Source organism: Bos indicus x Bos taurus, chromosome 9 (genome assembly GCF_003369695.1).
Source record: "Bos indicus x Bos taurus breed Angus x Brahman F1 hybrid chromosome 9, Bos_hybrid_MaternalHap_v2.0, whole genome shotgun sequence".
Lineage (NCBI taxonomy): Eukaryota > Metazoa > Chordata > Mammalia > Artiodactyla > Bovidae > Bos > Bos indicus x Bos taurus.
This window is the reverse complement of record NC_040084.1, coordinates 41,390,789-41,417,951: the sequence shown is the minus strand read 5'-3', so window position 1 is coordinate 41,417,951 and position 27,163 is coordinate 41,390,789. Positions and strand designations below refer to the sequence as shown.

Sequence of the window (27,163 nt, the reverse complement as noted above, 5' to 3'; positions counted from 1 at the left end):
ATGGCACCCCACTCCAGTACTCTTGCCTGGAAAATCCCATGGGCGGAGGAGCCTGGTTGGCTGCCATCTATGGGGTCGCACAGAGTCGGACACGACTGAAGTGACTTAGCAGCAGCAGCAGCCTACAGAGGTACTTCAGCAGTTTTTTAAGATGAAGCAATCTGTAGTTAAGACTCCCAACTCAAAACCCGAAAACTAGAACCCCCTTCTGCCCAATGAAATACTAGGTAGTCAGAGACTCTTTGTGATCACCCAGTAACTAAGTGGACCCTCTCTGTTACTGTCCCCAGCGATGCCTGACCTGACTGCTGCTGCTGAGTGTGGTGCAGGTGGTTGTGGTGTGGTAATGAAAGGCAAGTAAGACTGGACGTGCACAGGTAAAAGCTGAGCTCCATTTGGCTTTTTATGTCTTTTTTTTTTCCAGTGAATACATTTTAGGACCTTTCCTCTGTCTTGTGTCTATCTAGTTCCATGAAATTACTTAATTTCCATTGCATTGTGGTTTTTTACCAAGTTGCATTCTGATGTAGTTGTGCCTTTAAATTTATATCTAAAGTCTGCATGGGCTATCAATTTGATGAACGCCTCACAGGAATTATGTGATAAAAATAATTAAAGCACTGAGATTCCATATTGACAAAAGCAGAAAGTATCTCAAACTGAATATCTGAATTCTAAACTGGTGATTTTTATTCCATGCCAGAAGCAATTTTTTTTCTCTCTGAGTCATCTTTGTTATTGTCATAAAAATCACTGAAATCATGAGCATGAAAGAAGTATTTATTTAACTTTTATCTTTTCAAGAGTATGTCTAATGATATACTCTTAAAGATAAGCTATAGATATTAAATATTAAGTATATGATATAAACTATAGTATAAATTATAAAACCCACTGGTAATCTGTGGTTAAAAATAGCTATCATTCTGTTATACTTTTGCATCATTAGGGTATATAAAATTTTATTATTACCTGTTTTGCCACCTATATAATTCTCACCTCAACTCCAAAGTCAGAAATCCAACATTTTCAGGTGAACATAAAGATTCTTGTTCTGGTAGCCCCATACAGGAAATATGTTGAGATAAGAGAGGGGAGAAAATAAGAAGCATATCTTAACAGTGTCAATAGCCTAGGAGGTACTTCTCACTGCTGTGAACAAGAGGCCTCTGCCTGAAAAATAACATTTATTCATGTATAGTGGTGGATGGCGGAGAAGGCAATGGCACCCCACTCCAGTACTCTTGCCTGGAAAATCCCATGGACGGAGGAGCCTGGTAGGCTGTAGTTCATGGGGTCGCTAAGAGTCGGACACAACTGAGCGACTTCACTTTCACTTTTCACTTTCCTGCATTGGAGAAGGCAATGGCAACCCACTCCAGTGTTCTTGCCTGGAGAATCCCAGGGACGGGGGAGCCTGGTGGGCTGCCGTTTATGGGATCACACAGAGTAGGACACGACTGAAGCAACTTAGCAGCAGCAGCAGTGGTGGATGGCATCAAAAACACCAGATCTCAGATCTTACTAGCGGTGTGACTGTGGGTTATTTACCCTCTTTGAACCTGAGTTGTGTCTACTCTCAAATTGGAATGATAATCTCTAAACCAACTACCTCTCAGGCCTATTATAAACTCTAAATAAAGTAATAAAAAGGAAATGCTCCAAATGAAAGCAGTTTAGAAACCATAAAGTGCTTTATAAATGTCAGAGACTAAATGTTTTCCTCTTTAATCTAAGGTATAAGAAATGTCAACAATTTTGTTTCTAAAGTAATTCCACTTACAAGCTTAACTATGTCAAATCTGTTAAATAGCCATCAGGTCAGTATACCAGGCCATTGCTATGATATCTGCAATATTTTCCCATGTCGTGTCCCTCAGTAAGGTAAGCTGGGCAGCTTCCTTGCTTTTAAATAATTGCTGCCTATAATTCTGCCCTTGTCATTCTTCTCAATCATTCTGACCTGCCCGGCAGACATTTTCTGACTGAGCCAGCCAGCTTCACGTTCTAGCAGTGTGCTTGCAAGGTCTATTTTAGCCCAAGATCCTAGGTGCAAAGACCATAGTTAGTAATTGGATGTACAACATGGTTTCAAACTGAAGTTTCAACTGCGATGGTAATTGTATAATCATTAGTTTTAAACTGAAAGTGAGGTGAAGCTCCATAGGTGAAGTTATAAAGAAACATACAGACTCTCTGGCCCTAAGGGACCAGGCTGAGGCTAAAAGTAAGGAGTCAGAGAGTGGAAGAGGGGAGAATGTATGAGACAATTTCTTTGAAGAGGAGGGTAGGGGTGCCACCTCCCTCATCTCAAACTCAGTGAGAGGTCTTCCCAGTGACTGCAGTTAGATGGTCCAGGGAAAACTAAAGCTCCAACCTGGGACAGCATGGAGGGGGCGACATGAGCCTTCATTCTGAGTCTCAGGGATAAGAGATGTATGGGGACCTCTTGAGACCCATCTAAAGGGGCTGGAGCAAATCCTGGATTTCTAAGGAATGGGAAGGAACTGAAAGCAACCAGTAATTCATGCTGAGTAGTTGGGAAAGATTTCAGCCCAGAAGAAGGCAAATACTTTGTGTTAGGCCCTAAAATTACCCAATCAACTAATAAGTATTTATTGTTTTATTATATGTGAAATCCTGTTGAGTACTTTGAATACCACTTAGCTTCCTTTAGTTTAGGTTAATATCATTTCCCCCATCTAACACTATGCTTTACACATAGTATGTGCCCCCAAATATTTTCAATTTAATTATTCTTTACAAGATACTTAGCACCAAAGGATGTGGCATTTTCCCAGTGTTGACAACAACACTTTAGCTGAAAAATCCCCATATTTAAAAAACGTGGTGCAATCCTGAATGGAGAGTGATTATGGTCTCACTTGTATTTAACACTGTAAAGTGTTGCTGAATGGTCTAACAGGAGAAAACAGAATTTAAGCCAGAAACATAAATGGGGTTCTTTTCACCAGTCAACAGTAAGCACAAAAACTGCCGACCGGAGGCCTAGACTTGAATCTACCGCTATCACTCACTAGACCTCGGGCCTGTATTTCCTCTCCTGTGAATAGGGATGCCGAGGTGGCTTTATCAGAGTGTCAGGGACGCTCAAAAAGATAATACACAGTGAAACACTTTGTAAACTCTGAAGTGCTTCACCCGTGCAAGGTCTTAATAATCGCAGGTTTAACATTCGTTGACTGCCACATGCACAGCACTTGAAATCTATTTTCTCAGTCTTCACAACTATCACAAGACCTAGCTAGGTACTATTATTCCCTCCGTTTTACAGATGAGGAGAGACTGGGAGGGTTAAGCATCTAGTTCAAGATTACATTGAACCTCAACTTGAACCAGTAAATCCTGAATCTTACCCCTAAACACTAAGCTGCCCTTTCTGTGTACTGTAACTTAATAGAGGCGCTGATCTCACACGGGCTCAACGAACGTGGTTCCGTAAATTGCTAACTTAAAAGCAGATGCCTTCTCACCCCGGCTCTTCCACGCGGTCCCCCTCGCCCTTTCTGGCCGCACCTGACACGCTCCGTCCCTGCCTCCGGCTCTCGCCCACGCTCCTCCCACTCCTCCGCCCGCTGCGCCCACGCCTCAGCGTTTCTGCGCATGCGCTGGCGGTCTGCGCAGGCCCAGTGGCCGAGCGGCGCCGGGGGACCTGTCAGTCCGTCCTCATCCAGCCCCACCCTGCTGAGCCCCGCCTGCTCTCCTTCGCGGCTGAGGCTGCTGCCTGAGGAAAAGCTGGAGGATGAGCGGAATCTCCGCAGTTGTTAAACTTGTCTCCAGCGCTAACCACAAGGTACTTTGAGTCTGGCCGGAAGCCCCCTTCCCTGCGCCCACTCCCAACTCAGTCTCTGGTCCACTCCGCCTGTCCAGCAGCTACCTGGCTCTGCAGGGAGGCGGCCCAGCCGCCCGAGTAAGTAGTTTGTGTACGGTTACCATGGAGACTCAGGCCGGCCGGCCGGGAGGAGCAGGCTGGCAGACCGACGGGCGGGCAGGGTGAAGATGCTGCGGCGCTCTGCTCTGGCCTGGACCTGTGGAGGAGGGGGCATTGCCAGGAGTCGGGGTGCCACTGGCCGTGCGGGAGGTGAGGCTTCCCCTGCAGGTTCCCCGGGGACCCCTTCTTCTGTCGTCGCCTTTCTGTCCCTGGATCGGGGAGAGAGGTGATGAGAGTGAACTGTGCTTGCTCTCGGGGTCGGGTCGCAGATGTCTTTATTTCTATACGCTGAGGTTTAGCCAAGCGCGTAGTGCTTAGTTGAAACTCAATAGTATCTGTTGAATGAGAGAGTGATAGACAAAGGGACTTTGTTTAGGCAAACAGTGACCCAGCCAAAGTCACACAAATTGTACCTGGGCTCCTCTAGGCAACAGATAGGGTCTTAAATAAATAAGCGTATGTATATCAATATACGTTAAAATATATCATATTTTATCTTTTATCATAATGTCTTTTATCATCCATTCCTACTAGCATCACAGCAGACCTTCTGTCTCATCCTTATTTATAGTTATTTCACGTGGTAGAAAAGCAACTACCACACCTTATTTATATCTTATTTTGTAGATTTATAAAATTCTGATTGTTTTGACACAGCTTATAGGCAATAAAATTCTTAAGATTCTTTTCTCACAAAGCAGAATACCGTGGTTTAAATTTTAAAACTTTAAAATATATTAAAAAAAATAAACAAATGGCATTTCCTTTCTTTTGCAGTTTCTTTTTTGAAATGCGACTTTTCATTCATGAGAAAATTAATTGTTGTATCCTTTTATCACATAGCTTTGGGACAGTAGTTAACATTTTTTAAGGGCCAGTCACCATGCTAACCCACTTTATCATTTAATTTTCAAAACAGCCCTATGAGGCAATTACTTTATACAGCATGCTTTTTATAGATGAGGAAACTGAGGCTTACAGATGTTAGAAACCTTGCCCAAGGTTACACAGCTGCAAATTGTTAAGAGTATTTGAACTTTAACTCCAGCATCTAAGCATTTAATCACTGCTTGTTTGGATGCTCATATTGTCACAAAAGTCATTCAAAAGCATGGTAAAGTTCTTGAGTATTTGATTTGCAGGAAAAAAAAGAATATGGACATGACAAGTCTTTCTCCTGTTGCTAACACCCTGATAGTGCAGTGTTGTATTTAGCAAGAAGGCTCTGTTTCAGATGACTGTTAACAGCAGAGGTAAAGACAGATGTTTATAATTAGGTATAAACTGATAAATGATGACTTACAACCTTTCCCCTAACCAATAAGAAATATTTTGTTTGAAAAGGTCTCCAGTTTCAAATTTCCTTCTGCTGGTGGTGTTCATCCCCTAGAATTTCTGTGGACATCATAAACTCAAGACAGTGATGCAGGACAGAACTCAGCTGCTGCTTTCCCTTTGTAGTCCACATCTCCTATGTTCTTTTAAAAGGTCACCTTGCCCTCCCAAGGTTTGCATACCCAGTGTCATTTCTGTCCCCTTCCTGCCCTCTCAGATGCCAGATCCTGCTTCTCATGGTTCTCATGTTCTTGGTGCCACTTACTTGTTCTCATCTCTCTTCTTACCTCTGTTTCACCTTTACTCCTATATACTTCAGGCTTTTAATACCCCCATCCACTAATCATGATGTTTATCAAGTCTTACTCCATGCTGAGCAACTCAAAGTGAAAGCAAGAAAGCAAAAAGGGATTAAGTTTGATCTCCTATGGCCATATAGCATCAAGAATCAGATGCCACTTGAAATAAAGCCCCATATGTTTTCTTAATCCACTATAACAAATGCCTCCAGTTCAGAAGCCATGCAGCCTTCATCTGGATGTTTTCTAGCTAGGGTGTGTATTTGGAGTCCAGTGATTACACAAATGCCAACTTTAAGCTGCGCTTCTCATGAAGAACAGGCTCCGAGCCTGGTGGGGCAACACCAGGTGTGCAGGCAGCTCTAGCCCGGTGAGGGAGGAGACCACAGGGGACCTCGTGGAGTATGCGGGAGGGACCGCTGACTGAGGCTCGGAAGGTGGGAGAGGCTTGTCCAGGAAAGCTTTCTTGAGGACCTCTAGGAGATAGCTGGGTTATATAAAAACTGCCTGATTTTGTCCTTCTAGTTTTTTCCATCCTGCCCATCCCTGCCATCATTTCATGCCACAACATCTTTTAATTTGCTTATCAGCTTTTATTTACTTTCTTGACCTGCCATTCAGGTCTCTCCCTGCTACAACTCCAGTCTTCACTTCCAGGGTTCCTTCTTATCCAGCACACACCTGGTGCATCCTTGATACTGTGCCTTGGCTCACTCGTTGACTTGGCTAGAAACTCGTTCTCTACTCCAGCCTCAGTGTCAGCCATTGTCATTTGCTCAAATTCAGACCATTTTCCAGAACCCAGCTCAAACATCATCTCCTCCAGGAAGTCTACCTGTCACCTCCCAATCAGAAATCTCTTTCTCTTTCCTAATCACATGGTAGTTTATCTTTATTTACTTTTTTTTTTTTTTTGCCCCCATCAGTTTCTACCTTGTATTAAAAGCATGTGGGCATAAGCAGGGTTGATACTCAGCTGGTTCACACCAAGAAGTCTATTCTGCTTGTGAAGACACATGCATGTTTCTGTGTTAGTGTGTAAATAGCTGCAGCCATGAGGCCTCTGAGTGTCCCACCTTCCACCACCCCATCTAGTGGGTAATAGTTTGAATATCTTCAGCTCTGGGAACATGTGTGCATGTGTGCAATTGCTTAAGACTTTATCCATCTCACAGAATTAAGTGAGATGATGTACTTGAGAGTACTTAGCACACTGCTTGGTATTAAAGTACATGTTGAACTAGACTTAGTGGTCCTTGCCTGAGAGTAAAGACAGTGTTTATTCCTGTCTGTATTCCCAGAGATCCAAATGGAGGAAACAGCTAAATGGATTTGTTCCAGTTGTCAGGAGAATTTTTGTAAAGTTAAAATTTCTGTAATCCTACTGTGTTATGGCTCAGGCATGCTTTACTGTAATAGATGTACTGATCGTTTTTTAAATTGGCAAAAACCATCTCTAATAAGAATTTGCAATTTAATAATTAAAAGAAAATACCCCCTCAAACCCACTTCTAACTCAATTCACTTGCATTATCGAACATTTTCATGTTTGATTTGGTTATTACTATATTAATATTGATAAAATAGATTAACTGTGCAGATACTACATTATTGAAAGGGTTTCTCACAGTGTAACTGCTGAAGTGAGAGTTGCAGAGGAGAGGAAAAGGGAGAAAGTCGGGTTAGAATTGATGGTAAAAATTTACAGACAAAAAGGTTTTTAAACCCATTATGTACATCGTTTCCACTGAAATTTTATATATATATATTAGCATTGAATATTTTTTAGTAAAGAGTCTATCATATCATATTAGAAATAAATGTACCAGGCCTGCTAGTTTTTGTTGTTCTAAGGTACATAATCCTGGAGACCTTGCTTACATTCAAATGCCTATATCAAACATTTCCAGAATAGTATTGCTTATCTAGTAATTTTTTTTTTTTTTTTACTGTTTTTACTTTACCCTCTGGCCTTTCCCTGTGAAAAGAATGGCATATTGTTTGTAATTATTATATTCTTTTCTTCAAAAACTCTTAGAGTGGATAGAACTAAACAAATGTTCTTGTTGCCTGTTGTTAAGTAACACCTTAATGTACAGAATCATAATATAGTAAATCCTCTTTGGCTGTCTAAGGAGTCACCTGTTGATTCTACTTACAGAAATGGATTGTTTTCAGTTTCCTTGGATATATTTCACAAAACTTTCTTTTTTTGCAGAAGTTATTCTAAAATTGGGCAACAGAAATATATGAATAATTTTAAAGACTTCAGTCTCCCTAGAGATAAAACATTTTCAGAAGATTGGTTTTTCTTTTATTTTAAATGAATGAATACTTAATACCATGTACTAATTAGAATTAAGTTTTTATTTTTTTATTTATTTTTTTTATTATAATATATTTTAATTTTAATTTTTTTTATGTTTTCTTCTTATTTTATTTTTTTTTAATTTTATTTTATTTTTAAACTTTACATAATTGTATTAGTTTTGCCAAATATCAAAATGAATCTGCCACAGGCATACATGTGTAAAATCTCAACTGTTTTAAAGTGTAAAGCTGTCAAAGTTGTGTTGCCAAGTTAGCCAGGCCTCTGTGAGGCACACAAACATCAAGAAGAATGTGTAACCTCAAGGGATGGGATGGTGGGGTGGGAGGGAGGCGAGAGAAGGAGGAGATGTATGTATACTTATAGCTGATTCACACTGTTGTATGGCAGAAACTAATACAACATTGTAAAGCAATTATACCCCAATTTTTAAAAGAGGGATGTGTATCCTCATGGCCCTTGTGCGTGACTGTACCTCTTTAACTGAGGGCGGTGTCTTGGGAAAAGATCATTTGATATTTTGTTATTTTTTCATGTAGGACATTAACTCAAACTGAAGGCAGTTTGAATCAACTCATTCAGATATATCATAGGCAAAAGTAAGGCTGAACCTTTCTACAGTTATAAAAGCTAGTATAGTTTGGAAAGAGACCCCATCTGACTAACTTTAATCTTACGCTAGCATTTTGTGTGGAGGGCAGTGGGAAAGAAAGGGAAACATCAGTTAAGCAGGACCACATACTTCAGTTAACAGAACCTTGCCTGTGGATCTCCCATCTCTTAAAAGATTGGAGACCTTGAGATGGTTTTCCCTTCCTAGGGTGTCTTCTTTCACAACTTAACTTCTTTCCCTCCAGGTTAAACTTTCATGCTGTGTCTCCTCCCTGCTTGTCATTCCCTCAATTGCATGTATTTCTAAGGCATGAATGTGCACAGCAGCCTATTTTTTTTGTTTGTTTTTTTGAAAGCTCTTCTCCCATCCTGATCTTCAAAGTGTAACTGCCTGGTCGATTTTTAATTAAAAGTTGTGATTTTTTTTTCAAGTTTAATGTAAGCGTGTATCCTTTCTAAATGACTGGATGAAAATAGTTGGTATTTTGTGTCCGGTATATGCAGGGTGTGGTGTCTTCCTGAAGAACATTGTACTTTAAAAGGAAAGATGCTGTCTCCAAATGATAAAAAGTTAGAAAAGCTGGATCCATTTTACCTACCTTCACTGTCCAAGCAGAAGACCAGTGCAGAAATCGTAAGTGAAGCGCGAAATGCCTTACGCACTGTTAGGACCCAAAGACCATTTACACCACGGGAAGACCAAAGAAAACTATTTGGGCCTGCATCTTCAAGAACACCAGAAAACAGACCTCCATCCTCCTTCAGGTATTTAGCTCTTCTCTTGTCTATACACTCAAATGTGTATATTCACCAGATGACATTTTCCCTTAATTCTAGGTTCGGATAGTTGCTTTCCTAAGTTTGACTTCTGCTAATTATATCTGTCCAAGATTTCTAAAGATAATTCCAGACCTTGGGTCCAAGAAGTTGGCTGTGGTTGGAAATGGTTAATAATGATTGTTATACAAACTTTATAAAGTCATGTGAACAAAGCTTTAAAAAAATCACTATATACATTCCATTTTTGAATTATTCACTATTTTTAATCATCCTAAAAGCAAGAGAAGAGTTATTAATAAAATGTTTAAAGTACTATGATTTTAAAAAATTCTGTCTTCCTCAAGGCTTATGCGTTGAATGCTTTTACTTGTTGTGGGGTTAGAGTTAACTAGTATATACTAGAAATAAAAGAAATGATTATTCACAAACTTGTGTTTCTGTTCCATCCCCTGTGCTAGCGTCCATGCATCCAGTTTTGAGTTCTCTGATTCCAGGCCCATCTCTGGCACACGTCTCAGTCCACTGGAGTTTGTGAGTACTTTATATTACCATGGGTGTTGTGAAATAGAATTCGCCACAGTACTTGGAATCAGCATGTATATTCTAAGAGAATGATCACATAGACCTAAATGTATTAATAATTTAATATGAAATATTCTTTTATGTCTTTCCAAATATAATCGTTAGTACCTAATGAAACGCTTTTATTATCCACTGATAGTTTGATAGGGCTTCCCAGGTGGCTCAGTGGATAAAGAGTCTGCCTGCAGTTCAGAAGATGCAGGTTTGATTGCTGGTTCGGGAAGATCCCTGAAGGGAGGGCATGGCAACCCACTCCAGTATTCTTGCCTGGAGAATCCCATGGACAGAGGAGCCGGCAGGCTACAGTCCTTAGGGTCACAAAGAATCAGACACGACTGAAGCATCTGAGAATGCATACACTTATAGTTTGATAATGAAGAATTTTAGAAATATATGATAACTGACAAACAGAATGTTTCACAATATTTTTAAAGTTATGCACGTGTATTATATTCTCAATAGTTATGTACACAAATAAATTATAGACGCATGTACATAGAGTCAAAAAATAAAACACCCTCCAGCAGTCTCCTGTCCCCTTATTTTTCATTCTCCACTCCCCAGTGGCTTTCATTTTAAACTCTATTGGCTCATTTTTTCTTTTTTTTTTTGGTATTTACATCTAGATTTTTAAATAACGCAGTGTCTTGCTGCTCTCTGACTTGTAAGCTTGAGGAATTATCTAATGACTTCCCAGTAGGAAAGAGGAAGATTTAACTCTTGTCTGCCTCCAGTGTCTCCTCACAGCACATTCACCGTTTCTGTCTCCGCTGCAGCTCACTATATAGATACAGCAAAATTTTGGTTAGAACCCTTTTTTCTGACTGTGATTGTATAAATTTTGTTTATAGCTGAGCCTTGAACTAATGATTGGTGATGATTACTTCTCCTTATCTGTACCACTTTTTGTTTTCCCTGGTGTTAATAGTTGCCTTGTTTTAATAGTATTATATTATTATTGTTTCAGTTCTAAATTCTTCAGGCCTAAACTTCCTTCATATATGCAGGCACATGAGATATTTTTTGATTCATCTCCTTGGAGAACTTTCCACAATCCCTTCCTCTAATACTTGTCCTGGCATCTTGCACACAGCTCACTCCTGTTTCCAGTACTGGCTTTCCTATTTCCTGTGTCCCAAGTCCTCTTCTGTCCTGATATACTCTTATTTTACTGGAGTACTCCCTCCTACAGCTTCTTGAGAGAGGACATATGGGAGATAAATTATTTGAGACCTTGGTTGCTGCTTCTTCTCTTTGGAAGTTTGTAGGATTTTTCTTTTTGTTCCCAGTGTTCTGAAATGTCCTGTTACTGAGCCCTTCTGATGTAAAATCTAGTGGCCTTCAGCTCTGGGAAATGTTCTTGAGTTATTTTGATATGTTTTCCCCTCCTGTCTGTTCTGTTTGCCCTTTCTGGAATTTATTATTCATGTGTAGGATCCCCTGGACTTGCACTTCAATTTTTTTATTTTTCTCTTTTCTTTTTCCCATCATTTTTTGAATGAGACTTTGTCTTCTAATCCTTTTGTTGGGTCCTTTTCATTTCTAGGATGGTATTTTTAATTTCCAAAAGCTTTTCCTCCTCTAAATTATCTTTTTCTTAGTAATGGTATTCTGTTCTTATTTCACGGTCATAGCATCTTACTGTTGTTCAGTCGCTCAGTCATGTCTGATTGTTTGTGACCCCATGGACTGCAGCACGCCAGGCTTCCCTGTCCTTCACCATTTCTGGGAGTTTGCTCAAACTCATGTCCGTTGAGTCGGTGATGCCATCCAACCATCTCATCCTCATCCCCTTCTCCTCCTGCCTTCAGTCTTTCTCAGTATCAGGGTCTTTTCCAGTTAGTCAGCTCTTTGCATCAGGTGGTCAAAGTATTGGAGCTTCAACATCAGTCCTACCAATGAATATTCAGGGTTGATTCCTTTAGGATTGACTGCAGTCCTTGCAGTCCAGGGGACTCTCAAGAAAAGTAGCATCTTTTCTTAGTATATTAATGGTAGTTTTGGTTTTTTAAGTGTTCTTTTAAAACTTCTGTTGCTTTTGTGTGTATATATGTGTCTTCAACAACTGGAATTTATTTTCTCACGGTTTTGGAGATGAGAAGTCCAAGATCAAGGTGGCAACGCTGGTGCTTTCTTGCAGCTTTTCTCCTTGGCTTATGGACGGCCGTCTTCTCCCTGTGTCTTTACATGGTCCGTCCTCTATGTCTCTGTTGCAGTTTTATGTTTGTCTTGGTCTCTCTTTTTTCTTATCAGAGATTCTCCTCTGATAGCTCATGCTGCTTATTTGGCTGTTCTTATTTGAGAGTAGAAGCATGTGGAACGGGTTGGTCAATCCCTAGCTGATACCTACCCGAACCTACATTTAGCGGGGTTTGACTGGGCTGTGTTGTTTATAAAACCCTCAACAGCATATCTGTTTAGGGCTTTCCTTGTGAGCTAGTCAGTTCTCTATAAAGTTTTTCCTGGAGGATAAAGCCTGAGTGCTAACTATTGGGCTGTACTTTCCCAGCTTTAATACCAAAGAAAGAGCCCAGAGTCAACAACAAAGACATCAATTATAGGGGGCAGTTTCCCTGGCTCATTGCATGCATGCTGAGTTGCTTCAGTCGTCTCCGACTGTGACCCCACGGACTGTAACCCACCAGTCTCCTCTGTCCATGGGATTCTCCAGGCAAGAATACTGAAGTGGATTGCCATGCCCTCCTCCAAGGGATCCTCCCAATCAAGGGATCAAACCCACATCTCTTATCTCTCCTGCACTGGCAGGCAGGTTCTTTACCACCAGAGCCATCTGGGAAAGCCCAGGCTTGTTAGTTACCAGGGAAACCAGCAGAGGGGCTGCCCCTCACTGCCAGTTTGATTAACTATCAGGTGGAGATATTCTGATCTAAAGAGTAGAAAGGTTACCAGCTTGGAGGGAGCAAGTCGGAAGGTCTGTCATGTGAGTAGAGTGCAGGTAAAATAGATGCTATTCTGGCAGGGGACGTAGAGAACAGTCATGTTGAGTGGCCTGACCATAGACCAACTCCCAGGAGCCGAGAGGAAGAAGGTACAAATGCCTAGCATTCACCGCATAAACATCCAGTTAATATCTATGTTTACATTAAGTACCCTGACCCTCAACAGTGCCTGGTTAGCCAGAGACACTGTTTTACCCTCTCTGGAGAACAGACCTCCCATCTGTTCCTGGGTTCAGTAGCCTGATTGCCTGCAGCTGGGAGGGAAGGAGTTACCCAGACTTTCAACCAATTCTCCTTATTTCAGACACATTTTTTTCAGGCAGATATTTCAGATATTTCAGTACCTGGTGATACCAGTTCCTTAGACTTTCATAGAATTAGTGTGTCAGTCAAGCAGCTTCTCAATTTTTATTACTGTTTATGTGTGTGCATGCTTGTGAATATGTTTGTGTGTATGTATGTTTTTGGTGAACTATTTTAAGGGAAGTTGTAGTCCTTATAAGACTTCATCCACAAAAATTTAAGTGTGCATCTCATATGAATAGGGACAGCCTCCCACACAACTGCAATGCTATCATCAAAGCTCAGAAAGTTAACATTACTCAGTAGTGTTATTTAATGTACAGTCCATATCCAAATGACCCCAGTTGTTTCAAAATGCATCTTTTATTCCCAAATACTCATCAAAATGCCTCTGTGAGGAAGACTGTACTTGTTCTTATATTGCAGATGACCAAAAATAAGATACCAAATTAGCAAGCATGAACCAATGTGCAATAAGTACTTTCTCAACCATTGTTGACACGTCTTCTTGTACCTACAACCTTGGAAACCACTTGTTTTTGAACCAGCTACAGCAAGAGGGCCCCCTGAGTGGTCAGTCTGCCTTGTTGCTAAGTGGCTGTCCATTCTACCGTTCTGCCATTTGACTCCGATGGTTTGTTTTTAATATTGCTGTAATTTTGGGGGACTCACTCAATTTGGGCCTACTCTTTCCTACAAATCTCAGTTTCTAGAGTTCACTTGGTCCCTGTTAAGCAGAGATAATGTTGGCATTGCCCCTGTTTGAGGTCACTGCAATTAAATTCCTTTACTGTAGGATGGTTGGGTGCTATGTGCAAAGTCAAAGCAGGCGAGGAGTAACTCTGTTAGTTTGAATTTTTTCTTTTGGTTATACTGAATTATGTAAGGGTCTTGGGCATATTTCCTTTCAAACAATAAACTTTAGAGCTCCTAGTCAAAAAAAACTCTGAAAGCGACCTCATAATTACCTCCCCTTCCACTTTCTTTCCTCCTTTCCGCATCACCTTTGAAAGAATTCTTTGGTGCTGCAACCACTAAATTAACAAGCAGGAAGGAGATCTGGAGCAATGGGAGCCCAGGGAAAGGGAAGGGAGTAGTGACCCCTGGAGGCTGGGGGTGGGGTGGTGCTTACTTAAGTCCCTTAAGGATGCAGTTGCTGAATTTGTAAAGACCTCAGCAATTGAATTTCAGCCCTTTTTTGATCTGGGATATGTTCTCTGGCTGGTTTGCCTTTTAATAATTCCTCAACCAGCAGTCCAGCAGGGAAGAAGGACCTGGGAAGAGCAGCCCATTCCAGTTCCTGCATTTAACAAATCCTCTCAGCTCCTCACACTTGTACATTGATCCTTCTGTTTCTCCCCTCCTGTCTGTCCTGTGCCCACAGCCCCTCCCCGGCGGCCCCCACCATAGCCTTCAGCAGGAGTGGGCTGTCTACACTCAGGGCACACTGGGCTTGGCTCACTCACCAGGGTTCCCATCGGCACCTGTAATCCTATAAGTCAAGGGAAAGAAAGTGAAGTCACTCAGTTGTGTCCGATTCTTTGTGACCCCATGGACTGTAACCTATCAAGCTCCTCCATCCATGCGATTTTCCAGGCAAGAGAACTGGAGTGCCTTGCCATTTCCTTCTCCAGGGGATCTGCCCGACCCAGGGATCGAGCCCAGGTCTCCCGCATTGTAGGCAGACGCTTTTACCGTCTGAGCCACCGGGGAAGTCAAGTAAAGGGAAAGCCCTGCAGTTTGCAGTGTGCCACGAGCATTTATGTACACCCACTATGTAGGTGAGCTGCAAACAACTTTCTCTTAGTATTTCTCCCCTTTCTCACAGCAGTTCTGAGATGTGGGGCTGTTGTGGGGTGGTAGTTACTTCATCACTATTGTCAAAACAGAATTCTCCTTATGTTTATGAAACTTATAAAACCTAGTTATTTAAGTTCCAAGTTGGGCTCCCCTGGTGACTCAGTGGTAAAGAACCCACCTGCCAATACAGGAGAAGCGGGTTAGATCCCTGGATCAGGAAGATCCCCTGGAGAAGGAAATGCCAAGCCACACCAGTATTCTTGCCTGGGAAATCCCATGGACAGAGGAATCTGGTGGGCTACAGTCATAGGGTTGCAAAGAGTCAGACATGACTTAGCAACTGAGCATACACATTTTTATTAAACTTTTTGTTGACCTGTAGAAAAGACACACATCATAAGAGTCAGCTTCATAAATTTATGCAAACTCAACATACTAGGTAACCAGCACTGAAAAGGAAATAACATGTAGTTTCCAGCATCCCAAAACCCACCTTCCCAGGGTAACCACTGTCCTGACTTCTCACAGCATAGATTAGTTTCAGCCAGTTTTTATATCTTATGCTGTGCTTAGTCACTCAGTCATATCTGACTCTTTGCAGCCCCATGGACTGTAGCCTGCCAGGCTCCTCTGACCATGGGGATTCTCCAGGCAAGAATACTGGAGTGGGTTGCGATGCCCTCCTCTAGGGGATCTTCCCAACCCAGGAATGGAACCTAGGTCTCCCACATTGCAGGCAGATTCTTTACTGTCTGAGCCACCAGGGGAGCATTCATATCTTTTATAGTATTTAACAAGTAGAACGAAACTGAATATATAATTTAAAGAGAAAGTGACTTAGGAGCCCATATGTCCCTATGGGCTGGGGGAGATCCAGGGTAAGAAAGTGCAGAATGAAAATGTCAAATAGTGTTTTTTCTTTCACTATTTCTGAAACAAATGGTGATATTACTGCAGTGAGTCGCATGCTGAGAGTGACAGGAGCCCAGAGGACCTGTGGAGAAAATCATAGTAATAGAAATGCACCTACAACTGCCACGTCCAAAGGCTGTGTCCTTGGGGGAATTTTTAATATGTGCTCACTTTGGGACTTCCAAGAAGGGTTGGGGTGGGTGGGGTGTGCGCGTGTGGGTGCCATGGCTGTACAAATGAAATCATGGTGACTTTCTGAGGTTGGAGATCTTGGACCCCCTTTTCTAGTCTTCATGAAGAGTGGGACTTCACCTTCCCAGCTGGTAATCTGGAGGAGCTAGGTCAGAACTTGGTTAAGGCTCCCCTGCCCCCATGCTTGGATGAGAGTCAAGGACAGCCAGATGCCTTAAATGTCCTAGACATTTTTGTCTTCTTTGATTGTGGTGGTGTATGACAGTAGTCTTTCGGTCTTCAGGGACTCTAGCAATTTTCTCACCCAGGACAGATCTTAAACTCTGACTTTCCCAGTATTTGGGTTGTACCCCCATCACTGGCTAGTATCTTGGCACAGACCTTGAGGGAAGTGGAGTTTTTAAGTGAAGATTTAAACCCACTTGCAGCATTCTCTGTACTCTAAAATAAGGTGAATTTTACAAGAAAAAATTTTACTGTTGTGCTTCAAAACAGCCATTTTGCTCCACAAGGTGAAAGAACATTTTGTAGAACCTGGTGTGATAGAAACTGGTGGCTTGTTTCATTTTCCCTTGGAGAATTAAAAATGCTTCACACATATCACTTTGTATTTTAAATAGTCCAGAGAGATATATGTTTAAATGGGATGAATAATTTAGTAAAGGTCAGTAGTAAAATGGAACTAATTTTTATTATACAAACAACGACTAATTTTTCACTAGGAAAATGATACCTTTTATCAAGGAGCAGTTAAAGGGATTTATCTTGCCATCCAGATACAATTAGGTTGTTCTGTTTGGGTAGAAATTCGCATTGCAAAACCATATTTTCTGTTTTATAAGATATTTTATTTAGTACCCCCAAACATTTCTAATAGTTAAAGAATCTGTAAAATCAGCCATTTATTTTATCTGTATTACTGTTTTATAGACTTCTCAATCTTTGTTTCAGATTCAAGGCACCTACAGAGCACAGACATTTTGAGATAAGAAAACCTTGAATCGACATTCAGTATTGAGATTATCCTTATGTATTTCATCTTTCATAATTATATGTAAAGCACTTATTTTCCTGTATCATACTCTTAGCTTTGTTGTTACTATTAGTTTCATGACTTAAGTCACATTCTTATGAATATTTTGCAGTAAATTAAGGAGACTAAAAAGTGAAGGGACTGTTAAATATAACATAATTTATACAGACAGGTGAGTGTTGTCTCCTTCAAAATAGACCCCTCTGGATTCAGGATCTGTTTTCCAGCAAGGTTGCATCAGGGTCTACGGCCTTAGCTTTTGAGACTTAAAAGTAACTTGGAACTAAATTTGGTACATACATGAAGGGTGAGCAGCTTACATAGGGAGGGAGCTAGCATTTCTCAAGCCTCTGTAACAGGACTTGTCTATACTTGAGTGTCCCTGCAAAAAGGGGGCTACTCACTCCATGTGATAGATGGGCAAGCTCATAGAAGTATATGGTCTGCCCAAGTTCACATAACTAGTAAGTGGGTTTGATCCCAGTCAGTGACTCATCCTGCCTATTATGCTGATTTTTTTTTTTTTCTGACTATGTTTAGAAGAATGTATCTCTATAGTCATAAAACTGATTTTTTTTAGGGGGGCTCTGGTTTATGAACCGATTACGGTTGCAAATGAACAGAAGGATGTAAAAATTTTTTTGAAAAATGTCTTATTATTGAAATAAGCAACTTCTTAAGAGAACTCTGATAAAGATGTCTATCCTATTAATGTATATGAGAAAACCAGCATTTGAAATGATGTGTCATATGATAAATGAGCTCACCCATTTTCCAAATTATCTGACTTGAACTTCACACTGGATTTTTAAAAAGAATTTGTTGATTAATCTATTGGATTGAGAATCACTTTATTTATTATGTAAGTGATTTCAGGAACTTTAACTTGATTATTTTTGACTAGAGAGCTGGAAGCATTTGCTGCCATAAGATTACTCTTTCATAGACAGAGAATCCAGATAGAGTGGGGGGAAGGAGGGACCACCAGGCAACACTAAAAGTGGAGTCCAGGGCTCTGTGAGGTTGTGGCCCCAGGTTGGGTCAGAGGTCACTGCCATCTGGAGGTTAGACCTGAAGGTGCTCTGGGTGGTTGCAGGTATGTTTAAGTCTTTAGGGAATTGGAATTTTGCCACTAATGTCCCTTTTCTAATGGTTGTTGTTGTGTTCGACTCTTTGTGACCCCATGGACTGCAGCATGCCAGGCTTCCCTGTCCTTCACTATCTCTTGGAGTTTGCTCAATCTCATGTCCATTGAGTTGGTGATGCCATCCAACCATCTCATCCTCTGTCTCCCCCTTCTCCTCCTGCCCTCAGGCTTTCCCAGCATCAGAGTCTTTTCCAGTGAGTTGGGTCTTTGCATCAGGTGATCCAAGTATTGGAGCTTCAGCATTAGTCCTTCCAGTGAATACTCAGGGTTGATTTCCTTTAGGATTGACTGGTTTGGTCTCCTTGCTGTCCAAGGGACTTATCTTCTCCAGCACCACAATTCGAAAGCATCAATTCTTTGGTTTTCAACCTTCTTTATGGTCCAACTTTCACATCCGTACATGACTACTGGAAAAACCATAGCTTTTACTATATGGACGTTTAGAATTTTTAAGATGTAGAAAATAACACATTTCATAAGTCCAAGACTACTGCTTGCTCTTTTGTGATTTATTAGCCTAAATTATTTTAAAAACTTTTATATTATTAAAAACTACTTTTGTGTAGTCCCAAATATATAAAGGTTGTATTTATATTTCACATAGTTCTTGGTTGCCCAGTACATGTTTTCTGAACTGAATCAGATCGAACACAAAGATTTACAAAGTAGGTTAAATGTACTATACCATATTTTATAGTCTCTTAATTAGATTTGTTTGCTGGCATGGGTAAATTTTTTTTTTTTTTTAATATACCAAGCAGGACAGTAGAGTATTTAATACAATATAACTGACAAAAGCAATGAAAAAGTGTCATATACCTGATGCATTGAGATCTAGCATCAGGGGCTGGGGAGAAGCCCTGCCGGAAGCCGTGCACTCCTCTGGAAGTGTCAGGGTCAGCTCTGGGTGGTGAGTCTCATTCAAGACAGAAATTCAGGCCAGTTGTTTAAAAAAATCTCTTTCCAGAAACCGAAAGCTCCAGCATCTCCTGACACAGTGGAAGATTTCTGCCTTTCCTTTCCTAAACCCCCAGTGGACCCCGCGAAGATTAGAAGAATAAGCAGTGCCCGGGCGCGTTTATTCAGGGCGGCCTCCCAGGGAGCTCTTCTGCCAGCCAGGACCCTTCTTCCCACTCAGCGTAAGGAAAATCTTTAAAACGTAATATACTTTAAAACCTGGGGGCAAGCATGTTTCTTGAATTTACACACAGGAACTATGTGTATATGATTTTTTACGTTAACTAAGACTTAGTATCGTGCAAAAGCTGGTTAAGAAACATTTGTATATTTTTCTGGGTGTCTATGAAGAATACCTAAATATTAGTTTTTTGGTTTTTGTTTTAATGTTACTTGGTAGAAAAAGAATCTTAGGATACGTGTTTTTTTAGTGAATGAGTTCACCTACACTGGAAGTAATTTCTAAATTAGAATTCCAAAAGTTGTTCATTTCATTAGGCATATTTAAGATTTATATAATGTACACTCATGAAAATACCTTTCTGATCCCATGTGAAAATTAGAAACACAACTTGAATGGGACTTTTCCTACAGCCCCAGAAATGTTGGCTGCTGCTGCTGCTAAGTCACTTCAGTCGTGTCCGACTTTGTGCAACCCCATAGACAGCAGCCCACCAGGCTCCCCCGTCCCTGGGATTCTCCAGGCAAGAACACTGGAGTGGGTTGCCATTTCCTTCTCCAGTGCATGCAAGTGAAAAGTGAAAGTGAAGTTGCTCAGTCGTGTCTGACACTTCGTGACCCCATGGACTGCAGCCTACCAGGCTCCTCCATCCATGGGGTTTTCCAGGCAAGAGTAGTGGAGTGGGTTGCCATTGCCTTCTCCAAGAAATGTTGGCAGGTGTCTTAAACCTGTAAACAGAGAAGATAAAAACCTCAGATTCTAAGGAATGTCCTGGTAATTGGAATCACCCCTTGTCCAGAGCATACTAAGAGTTTTACAGACTGTAGCAAATACTCCATTAGTGGGGTGACAGTCAATTTAGTGGATCACACCAGCATTTAAAATATAAAGTAGGATAAAATAGAATGGAAAATATCAGAACACATTGCAGACAGTGAACGTTAGTATGTCTTTAAGGATTTCACTTCAGCCTCATATGTGTGTTCAGTATCATATTATAAATTTACTATACATCATGCTTACAGCATGTTATACATTTCTCATTACTAAAATTACACCGTATTATACATTTCCTGAAAGTTGAAAATCCAGTTTAGCTGGGGCTGACAGAACCAGCCATCCTTCCGTCGACAAGGATTGATGAAGAAAGGGCAGGTTTACACTCACAGAGAGGAGACACTGCACATGATCCCAGAAGTTACGGTAGAAGCCACTCCCTAAGCATCCTACTTGTGTCACATATAAGCCTTTTCTCTTAACTAGTCACCAGCATAAATGTAGATCTCATGGAGGACTCTAGATGCATGACTGTTTATGTGAGTAGCCCTCAGCCCCATTAGCCTGGTGTGTGATCTGCAGTTCCCGGGCCTCCCCAGCACACTGCACTCACTTTCCTGTCTGGTCCCTATGGTCCCTGACACAGCTGAAGAGAGAGAATCAGGGGGAAAGGAAGGGGCAGGCAGCACAGGGTGTGCGGGCCACGCTCAATGCTGTAAGAAGTGTGTAATTAGGCATTCTGCGTTACCTCGCTGTCCCCATTTGTTTCTCTTCTAATAGGCAACTGGCTATTTATTGAGCACCTACTAGCTGCCAGGTACCAGTTTAGGCCAACAGAGTCTTGCCCTCAAAGGGGAGATAGACAGTAAACAGGAAAACCCAGAGATAAGATAATTAGGCTCCAATGAGTGCTAGGAAGAAGATAAGCTGGATCGTGGGACGGGAGTGACTGTGGCAGAAGGAATTGTGTCAACTCTGGAAGGTGTCCCTGAAGAGGTGGTATCTGAGTTGAAATGTGAATAATGATAAGAAGACAGCCAGGTAGAAATCTGTGAGCACAGTGCCCAGGCTGAAGGGGCAATGAGGCTCGAGGGGGGTACAAGTTCAGCTGGTGGACCCTGAGGCCTGTGTGGCCAGAAGGGGGAGGGAACTGAGGTCCCAGAGCCATTTGGGGCCAGGCCAGTGGGAGGATGTGGCCAGGGCTTTATCCTTGCTGCAGTGAGAGGCCAAGACAGGATTTAAGCAAGGGAGAGACATCATCGGGCTTCTGTTTCTCAATAGACGCTGCACTTTTAGAGTCACCGAGGAACTTTTCAGATGTTGCTCCACCAAGGCCCCCAGCAGACCAGTTACATCAGAAAGGGTTGGTACCTATGGGAGCCAAGTCGAGAGGGGATGGGCTCCGGCAGCCACACGGTGCGGAGTGAGGTCAGACTCAGATAGGAAGGGCGCCGCTTCTCGTAAACAGGAGGGCAGAGCTGTTGTTTATGCAATGTTTTTGCTTCTGAGCCCAAACGCCACACACATTTAACTCTTGGTGGCTCCCACTTGAAACCCGGGCTGCTTGCTGAGCTGTTCCCACGTAGTGTGGAGGTACCAGGAGAGGTGGACATTTCCCCACCGGCTGAAGCGTGTCTCTGTCTGGGTTCTTCCATCCACCCTGTGGGCAGTTGCCCCCTTCACCATTCCCACCAACCCTGGCAGTCTGCGTCAGCGCCCAGGAAACAACGGCAGTAAAAAGTCATTGTCTTTTTGAAAGCGCACATCACCCAATTTAAAAAAGTGTTCTAATGCTCCAGGCTTGGACTCCCTGTCCTTTGTACAGGAGCTCCCTGGGCTTGTCTCAGAATCCCTATTGTTTAAGAAAAGGTATCTTTTGTTGAGAAACAGGCTGTAAAGGCTGCTGTGCAGACGGGGCCAGAGGGTGTGTCCCTTCCCCTGGTATGAAGTTGTTAGTAGCTGACAACTCCCCCAGCAGAGTTGGGGGGGCGTGGTGGCAGGTTTGGAATTCCTGATTGAGGAAAATAAGAGAAGAGATGTGTATAGTCAGGTTCATGGGGCCAGCAGTGTAATCTCTTCTGTTCAGATAGAGGTTTTGGCTGAAGGTGACCGTGTCACTCTGGTTATTCCAGCTAGATGGAGACCTCCGAGCAGGTTCCACCTTCTCACAGCCCTTGTATCTTAGCCATCCCAGACAGGCATCCTGCATGGGCTTCCTGAATGTCCCCGGACTCTGTGCTCTCCATCCCACTGATGCCACGCCACGTTTATCGCCTCTCACCCTATCCCTGGTCATCTGGCACTCCTGTCTTGCTCCACCTTCAGCTTGCTAGGGGGTTGCGTGTGGGTCAGCGTTGGAACCCTCGGCCCTTGGAGGTGTCAGAGCCTGATCACACTGAGCGCCCACCCAGACATGGCTGTGAGCAGCAGCCTTGTCCTTCTATCCTGGTGGACTGTGAAAAATGATGACTTTCTCTCAGTGTGCCATAAGGAACAAGAGGTCAGGAAGCAAATAAAAATCAGATTGCTTATCTTCTTGCTGAAAACCCTTCAGAGAGCCCTTGCTGTGTCTAAAGGAGTGGTTGCCAAACTAAGTTCCAGGGAACACTTTTGGCAAAAATGCAACTTTTCCTTGGAGTAAAGGTCCCGTGCTCTGTTGCCATGCATGTGAGCAATTACAGGATGGGGAAGGCCATCTGGTGAAGTCACCTGTTTAGTTTTACTTTAGCCCAGCATTTCCCAGACCTACCTGGCTATGGACTATGTCTTTGGAAAACACAGTTTGGGAAACAGTGACCTAACACAGAAGTTGGCAAACTTTTCTGTGAAGGGCCAGCAAGTGAATAATTTAAACCTTCCAGGCCTCAGAATCTTCTGGTCAACCTTCTCAACTCTGCCAATGCAGTGGGAAAGCAACCGTAGACTGACCAGTGAAATTTGAAGTTTCATATCATTTTCACGTTACAAAATACTGTTCTTTTGATTTTTTTTTTTTTTTTTGATCAATCATCCAGACATATAAAAGCCATTCTTAGCTTGCATGCTACATAGAGGCAGGTGGTAGGCCAGGTTTGGTGGGGCTGCAGTTGAGTGACTCGTGGTTCACGGGTGAAGTCTTCCCCCTCCAGTGTGCACAGCTCCGCCCCAGCCTCACGTTCCAGGCCCTTCTCAGTCCTCTCTTTTGCCTGCCCACCCCCTCCCCGCCCCTGGTCCATGCACCAGCAGTATGGAACCCTTGCAGTTCCCCTAACCCATCCTGCTGTTTTGAGCTTCATGCAGGCTCTGCTATATAATTTGTTGGACCCAGTGAAAAATGAGAAAATGTGGAGCTCTTTGTTCAAAAATTCTTTAGAACTTCACAATGGCAACAGCAAAGCATTAAGCCAAGTGTAAGCCTGGGCCCAGCTTGACTCAGGTCCAGCTTGGACCCACATGAAGCCAGCTCTCATCCCAGACCTTTGCTCCTTTTTCTCAGAAAAAAAAATTTTTTTTGGAGGGGGGTGCTCCTGCTAACCCTTTGGAATGCTTTTCAGGCTCCACCTTCTCTGTAATCTTTCCCTGAGCAACTCTAACCCCTCAGGACTCTCCGTGCACTCCTGCTTACCTGGCGCAGACCACACTGCTCTGCATTTCTCTCTGGACAGATCTGCCTCTCTGTTTTCCCCTACTAGACTGAGTGGAAAAGGGGGTTTCTCTGTTTGAAGCCCAGGAGCCTGAAACAGGGTGTAGTCTGCAGTAAGTGCCAAAGAAATATCCTGAAACAGGACAGTTCCTATTTTCATGGTAAGGCTACTGATTGTTGAATCCTTTTGAAATGTACCCATGATCTACTACAAGATGAGTACAGCATGCTGCATGTATTTGCCAGAGGGACCCGAGCTTCGTCACTCAGGCTCGGTTGAAGGGTGGACCTCAGGCAGAATTAAGAGTGAGCCCCGGCTGCTCTTTGCTGTCGTGCTAACTGACCGCCCCCTCCTTGATTGTGAACACAGAGGCTGCTGCTCCTCCGTCTTCAAGTAGGGTTGCGTTTTCCCCTCTAGAGCAGAAGCTCCGTAGCGGCTGGGACTTCTCACCTCACCCCTAAGCCACCAGCCCCTGAGCATCTGGCACATGGCAGCGCGTGCTTCATAAATATTTATGGAGCGAACAAGTGAAAGAAACGAATACTAAAATATAGGGACAGGCTAAAAATGCTTTGTAATCTGAAACGGAGTATGTGCTTTGTAATTCAGTCCTCAAGATGTTTAAGGATGTGTGGTGCTATGGAGAGAGCCCGGGACTTGAGTTCCATGAATAATAATGACCACGACTTCCGGGTGTTGAGTGTGCTAGCTCTATGGAAGCCACTTTACCAGGCCAGATCACTTAATTCTCCCCACGTCTCCTAGAGGTGGGGACCGCTGAGAAAGAGGAGAGAAGCTGAGGGAGCTGCCCGCATCCCACAGCCTGTACCTGACCCCAAGTCTGATAGAATGCCAAGCCTGCCCTGTCCCTGCCATATATCCTAGCTCTCCTCAAACTTGCTCTGTGACCTTGGACTGATCACCTTTTGGGTTCTCAGTTTTCTCATCTGAAAAATGAAGGCTAGACTAGCCAATCTTTAAAGTTCCTTTCTGCTGTAAAATTCAGTGTTTTGAAAGCACAGAGCTTAGTCAGAGGTGGTTTTGTTATTGTTGGGTTTTTATTGGTTTGATGGTTCAAGCACAGAAAAGGAAACCTTGAGTCATTTTGGAAAAGCTTGCAAAACTACTTCTGTATGAGAAATAGCTCATCCTCCTTGCCCCTTTGAAAAACATGTGTTATCAGGAACTAGAGTTGAGTAGCAGCATCATGGGTCAGCTATTCCTAATGTCAATTTGCTGAGGAAGAAGCAGTGTTATATTTTAAATCTAGAATCTTGCCACTATAAACACAGTAGATGTTTCAGTTCAGAGACTGGACGTCCTTTTCTTTGCAACTCTTATTTCTCTTGAGAAAGCCTTCCGCCTTCCAAGTGTTCAGGTGCCCTCCTCTACCGCTGCTGGAAAATGGTCTGCTGGGCCCCTGCGAGCCAGCTCCTGCTCCTCTGACCACCTTTCTCCTCCCAACCCTGTCACACACGCCACTTACGCTGTCCCCTGAGGGCCCCAGGCTCACTCCTGCCTTTGGGTGTCTGCACCACCAGTTCCGTGCGATAGAAACACAGTCCCTCGTCATCTGACAGCTCGATGCCGCCCTTCCAGTAAGGGTTTGCCTACCATGCCCACCTGTTAAAATTTGTTCCCTGCCCCCATTCCCAATCCCAAGCCCCTCTTCCCCCTTCTCCACGTTTCTGCTTTTGTTTTTTCCCATAGCACCTACCCTCTTACATACTTCACTTACTATGGTCTGTTACTTACTGTCTGTTGTGTAAACAGGTGTACTGTAAGGATGTAAGCTCTGTGAGGGCAGGGATCTTTGCTCTGTCACTAACGCACCCCAAGTGCTTAGGACAATGCCTGACGTCAAGAAAGCACTCGATATTTCTGAATGAAAAAGTTCCAGCATGATCAAATCCAGGAAGAAGCATTGCTATGGGACACAGAGGTATTTATGTGGACTAGGTAGTTCATAAACCTGAATTTGAGTATTTGCCTACAGTGAAAGAAGGGAAAGCCTGGCAAACTGCAGTCCATGGGGCCACAGAGAGTCACGGAACAGCTGAACAACAACAAAACTCTAAGCTAATAGAGCTAAGATCTATTAATTTTTACCTGCTGAGTTGATGATGTCAAGCCTGAATTAGTGATGAGGCCTTGCATGTATTCAGGGAGATTTTCTTTTTTATTAATAGATTTTATTTTTTAGAGCAGTTTTAGGTTTCATTTTATAGCCAAAGTGAGTAGGAAGTACAGAGAATTCCCACACCCTCCACTTCCCACCTCCTTTCCCCTATTAGTTAACATCTTGCCTTAGTGTAATGCTTTTGTTACACTAGATGAGCCAATATTGATATATTGTTATTAAGTAAAGCTGTTCAGGGAGGTTTTGTGCATATAATTCCAGACTCAATTATAAGTAATATATAATTTTTAAATTGTATAAATTCTTGGATTAAAAAAAATATTGAAAGAAGGTGAATCCTAAAATAAATGCTTTGACAAGACATTTCCTTGGTTATTACAGCAACGAGAGTGGAATCCGAAGAAACAGTTACGACAAGGGACTCTGTGGTGAAAATAAATGGGATTTACTTAACAGAATCAAAGGCCATTGGCCACTTAAAGCAACATCCACTTCAGCTAACATATGATGGAGACTTCAGTAAAATCACGGAGCAAGAAATGTTTAAAGGGGCAACGTCCGTGCCGTTTCATCTCAGAAGTGGAGGGTCAGTATTCTTTTCACTTAATTTCCAGGTCAGAGCAACTGTGTCATCTACCAGTTTGTTCTCTCTGTTATGTAGATGATTGATTTGCATTTTTCCCTTGTATGTAAACAAATTTTAAATTTATGATGCATGAGTAGGAGAGATTTCTTCTCAGGGCTGAATGGGGTTGATTTTACGTCTCCCTCTTTACTCCTCAGGAAAACATTTATTCGTACCTGCCAAAATGCTGCTTTGATAGGGCTGTCAGACTAAAGTCTCTGCTTTATTTGGGCTGTTCCAGCCAGCCCTTGAGTGATGACTGATCATACTGTTTGTGTTATGTGGGATTCTTGCCCGGCCTGGAATTTCTCACTACCTCCCTTTAGGTTAGTTCACTCTTGTGGACTCCACCAAACTTGATTTATCTTATTTTCCAGTAGAAACTTGGATTAAAATATTTATTTTGCAAACTAGAGTTAAAACAGGAGAGTCCTGTGGATTTCGCTTATCTGTAATACCTCACTACTAATCCCTCATGAAATGAACGATCAGGAGTTACTCTGTTTCATACCACATTCCTGGAGAAGGCTTTTTTTTTCCATCCCGGTCTGTGTTGACCCTTTCACCAGCCCCTACCTATGTAAGAACCCCTAAGTTCACACCATGTTCCTAGACATGGTTTTC

At 42.5% G+C, this 27,163-nt stretch overlaps 1 protein-coding gene across 5 annotated transcripts in view; it reads left to right on the top strand.

The window, feature by feature from the left end:
- The first annotated feature begins 270 nt into the window (after positions 1–270).
- ARMC2 (armadillo repeat containing 2) overlaps positions 271–27,163 on the top strand; it is a 123,979-nt gene continuing 97,086 nt past the window's right edge. For 2 of the 5 annotated variants that reach the window (XM_027551263.1, XM_027551267.1), the window contains exons 1-5: positions 2,096–3,814; positions 9,032–9,292; positions 9,766–9,838; positions 19,204–19,375; positions 26,296–26,500. In XM_027551263.1, coding sequence (XP_027407064.1) covers positions 9,075–9,292; positions 9,766–9,838; positions 19,204–19,375; positions 26,296–26,500 — 668 coding nt within the window. In that variant the 5' untranslated portion in view covers positions 2,096–3,814; positions 9,032–9,074. The other 3 variants (XM_027551266.1, XM_027551264.1, XM_027551265.1) reach the window with 3 other exon arrangements.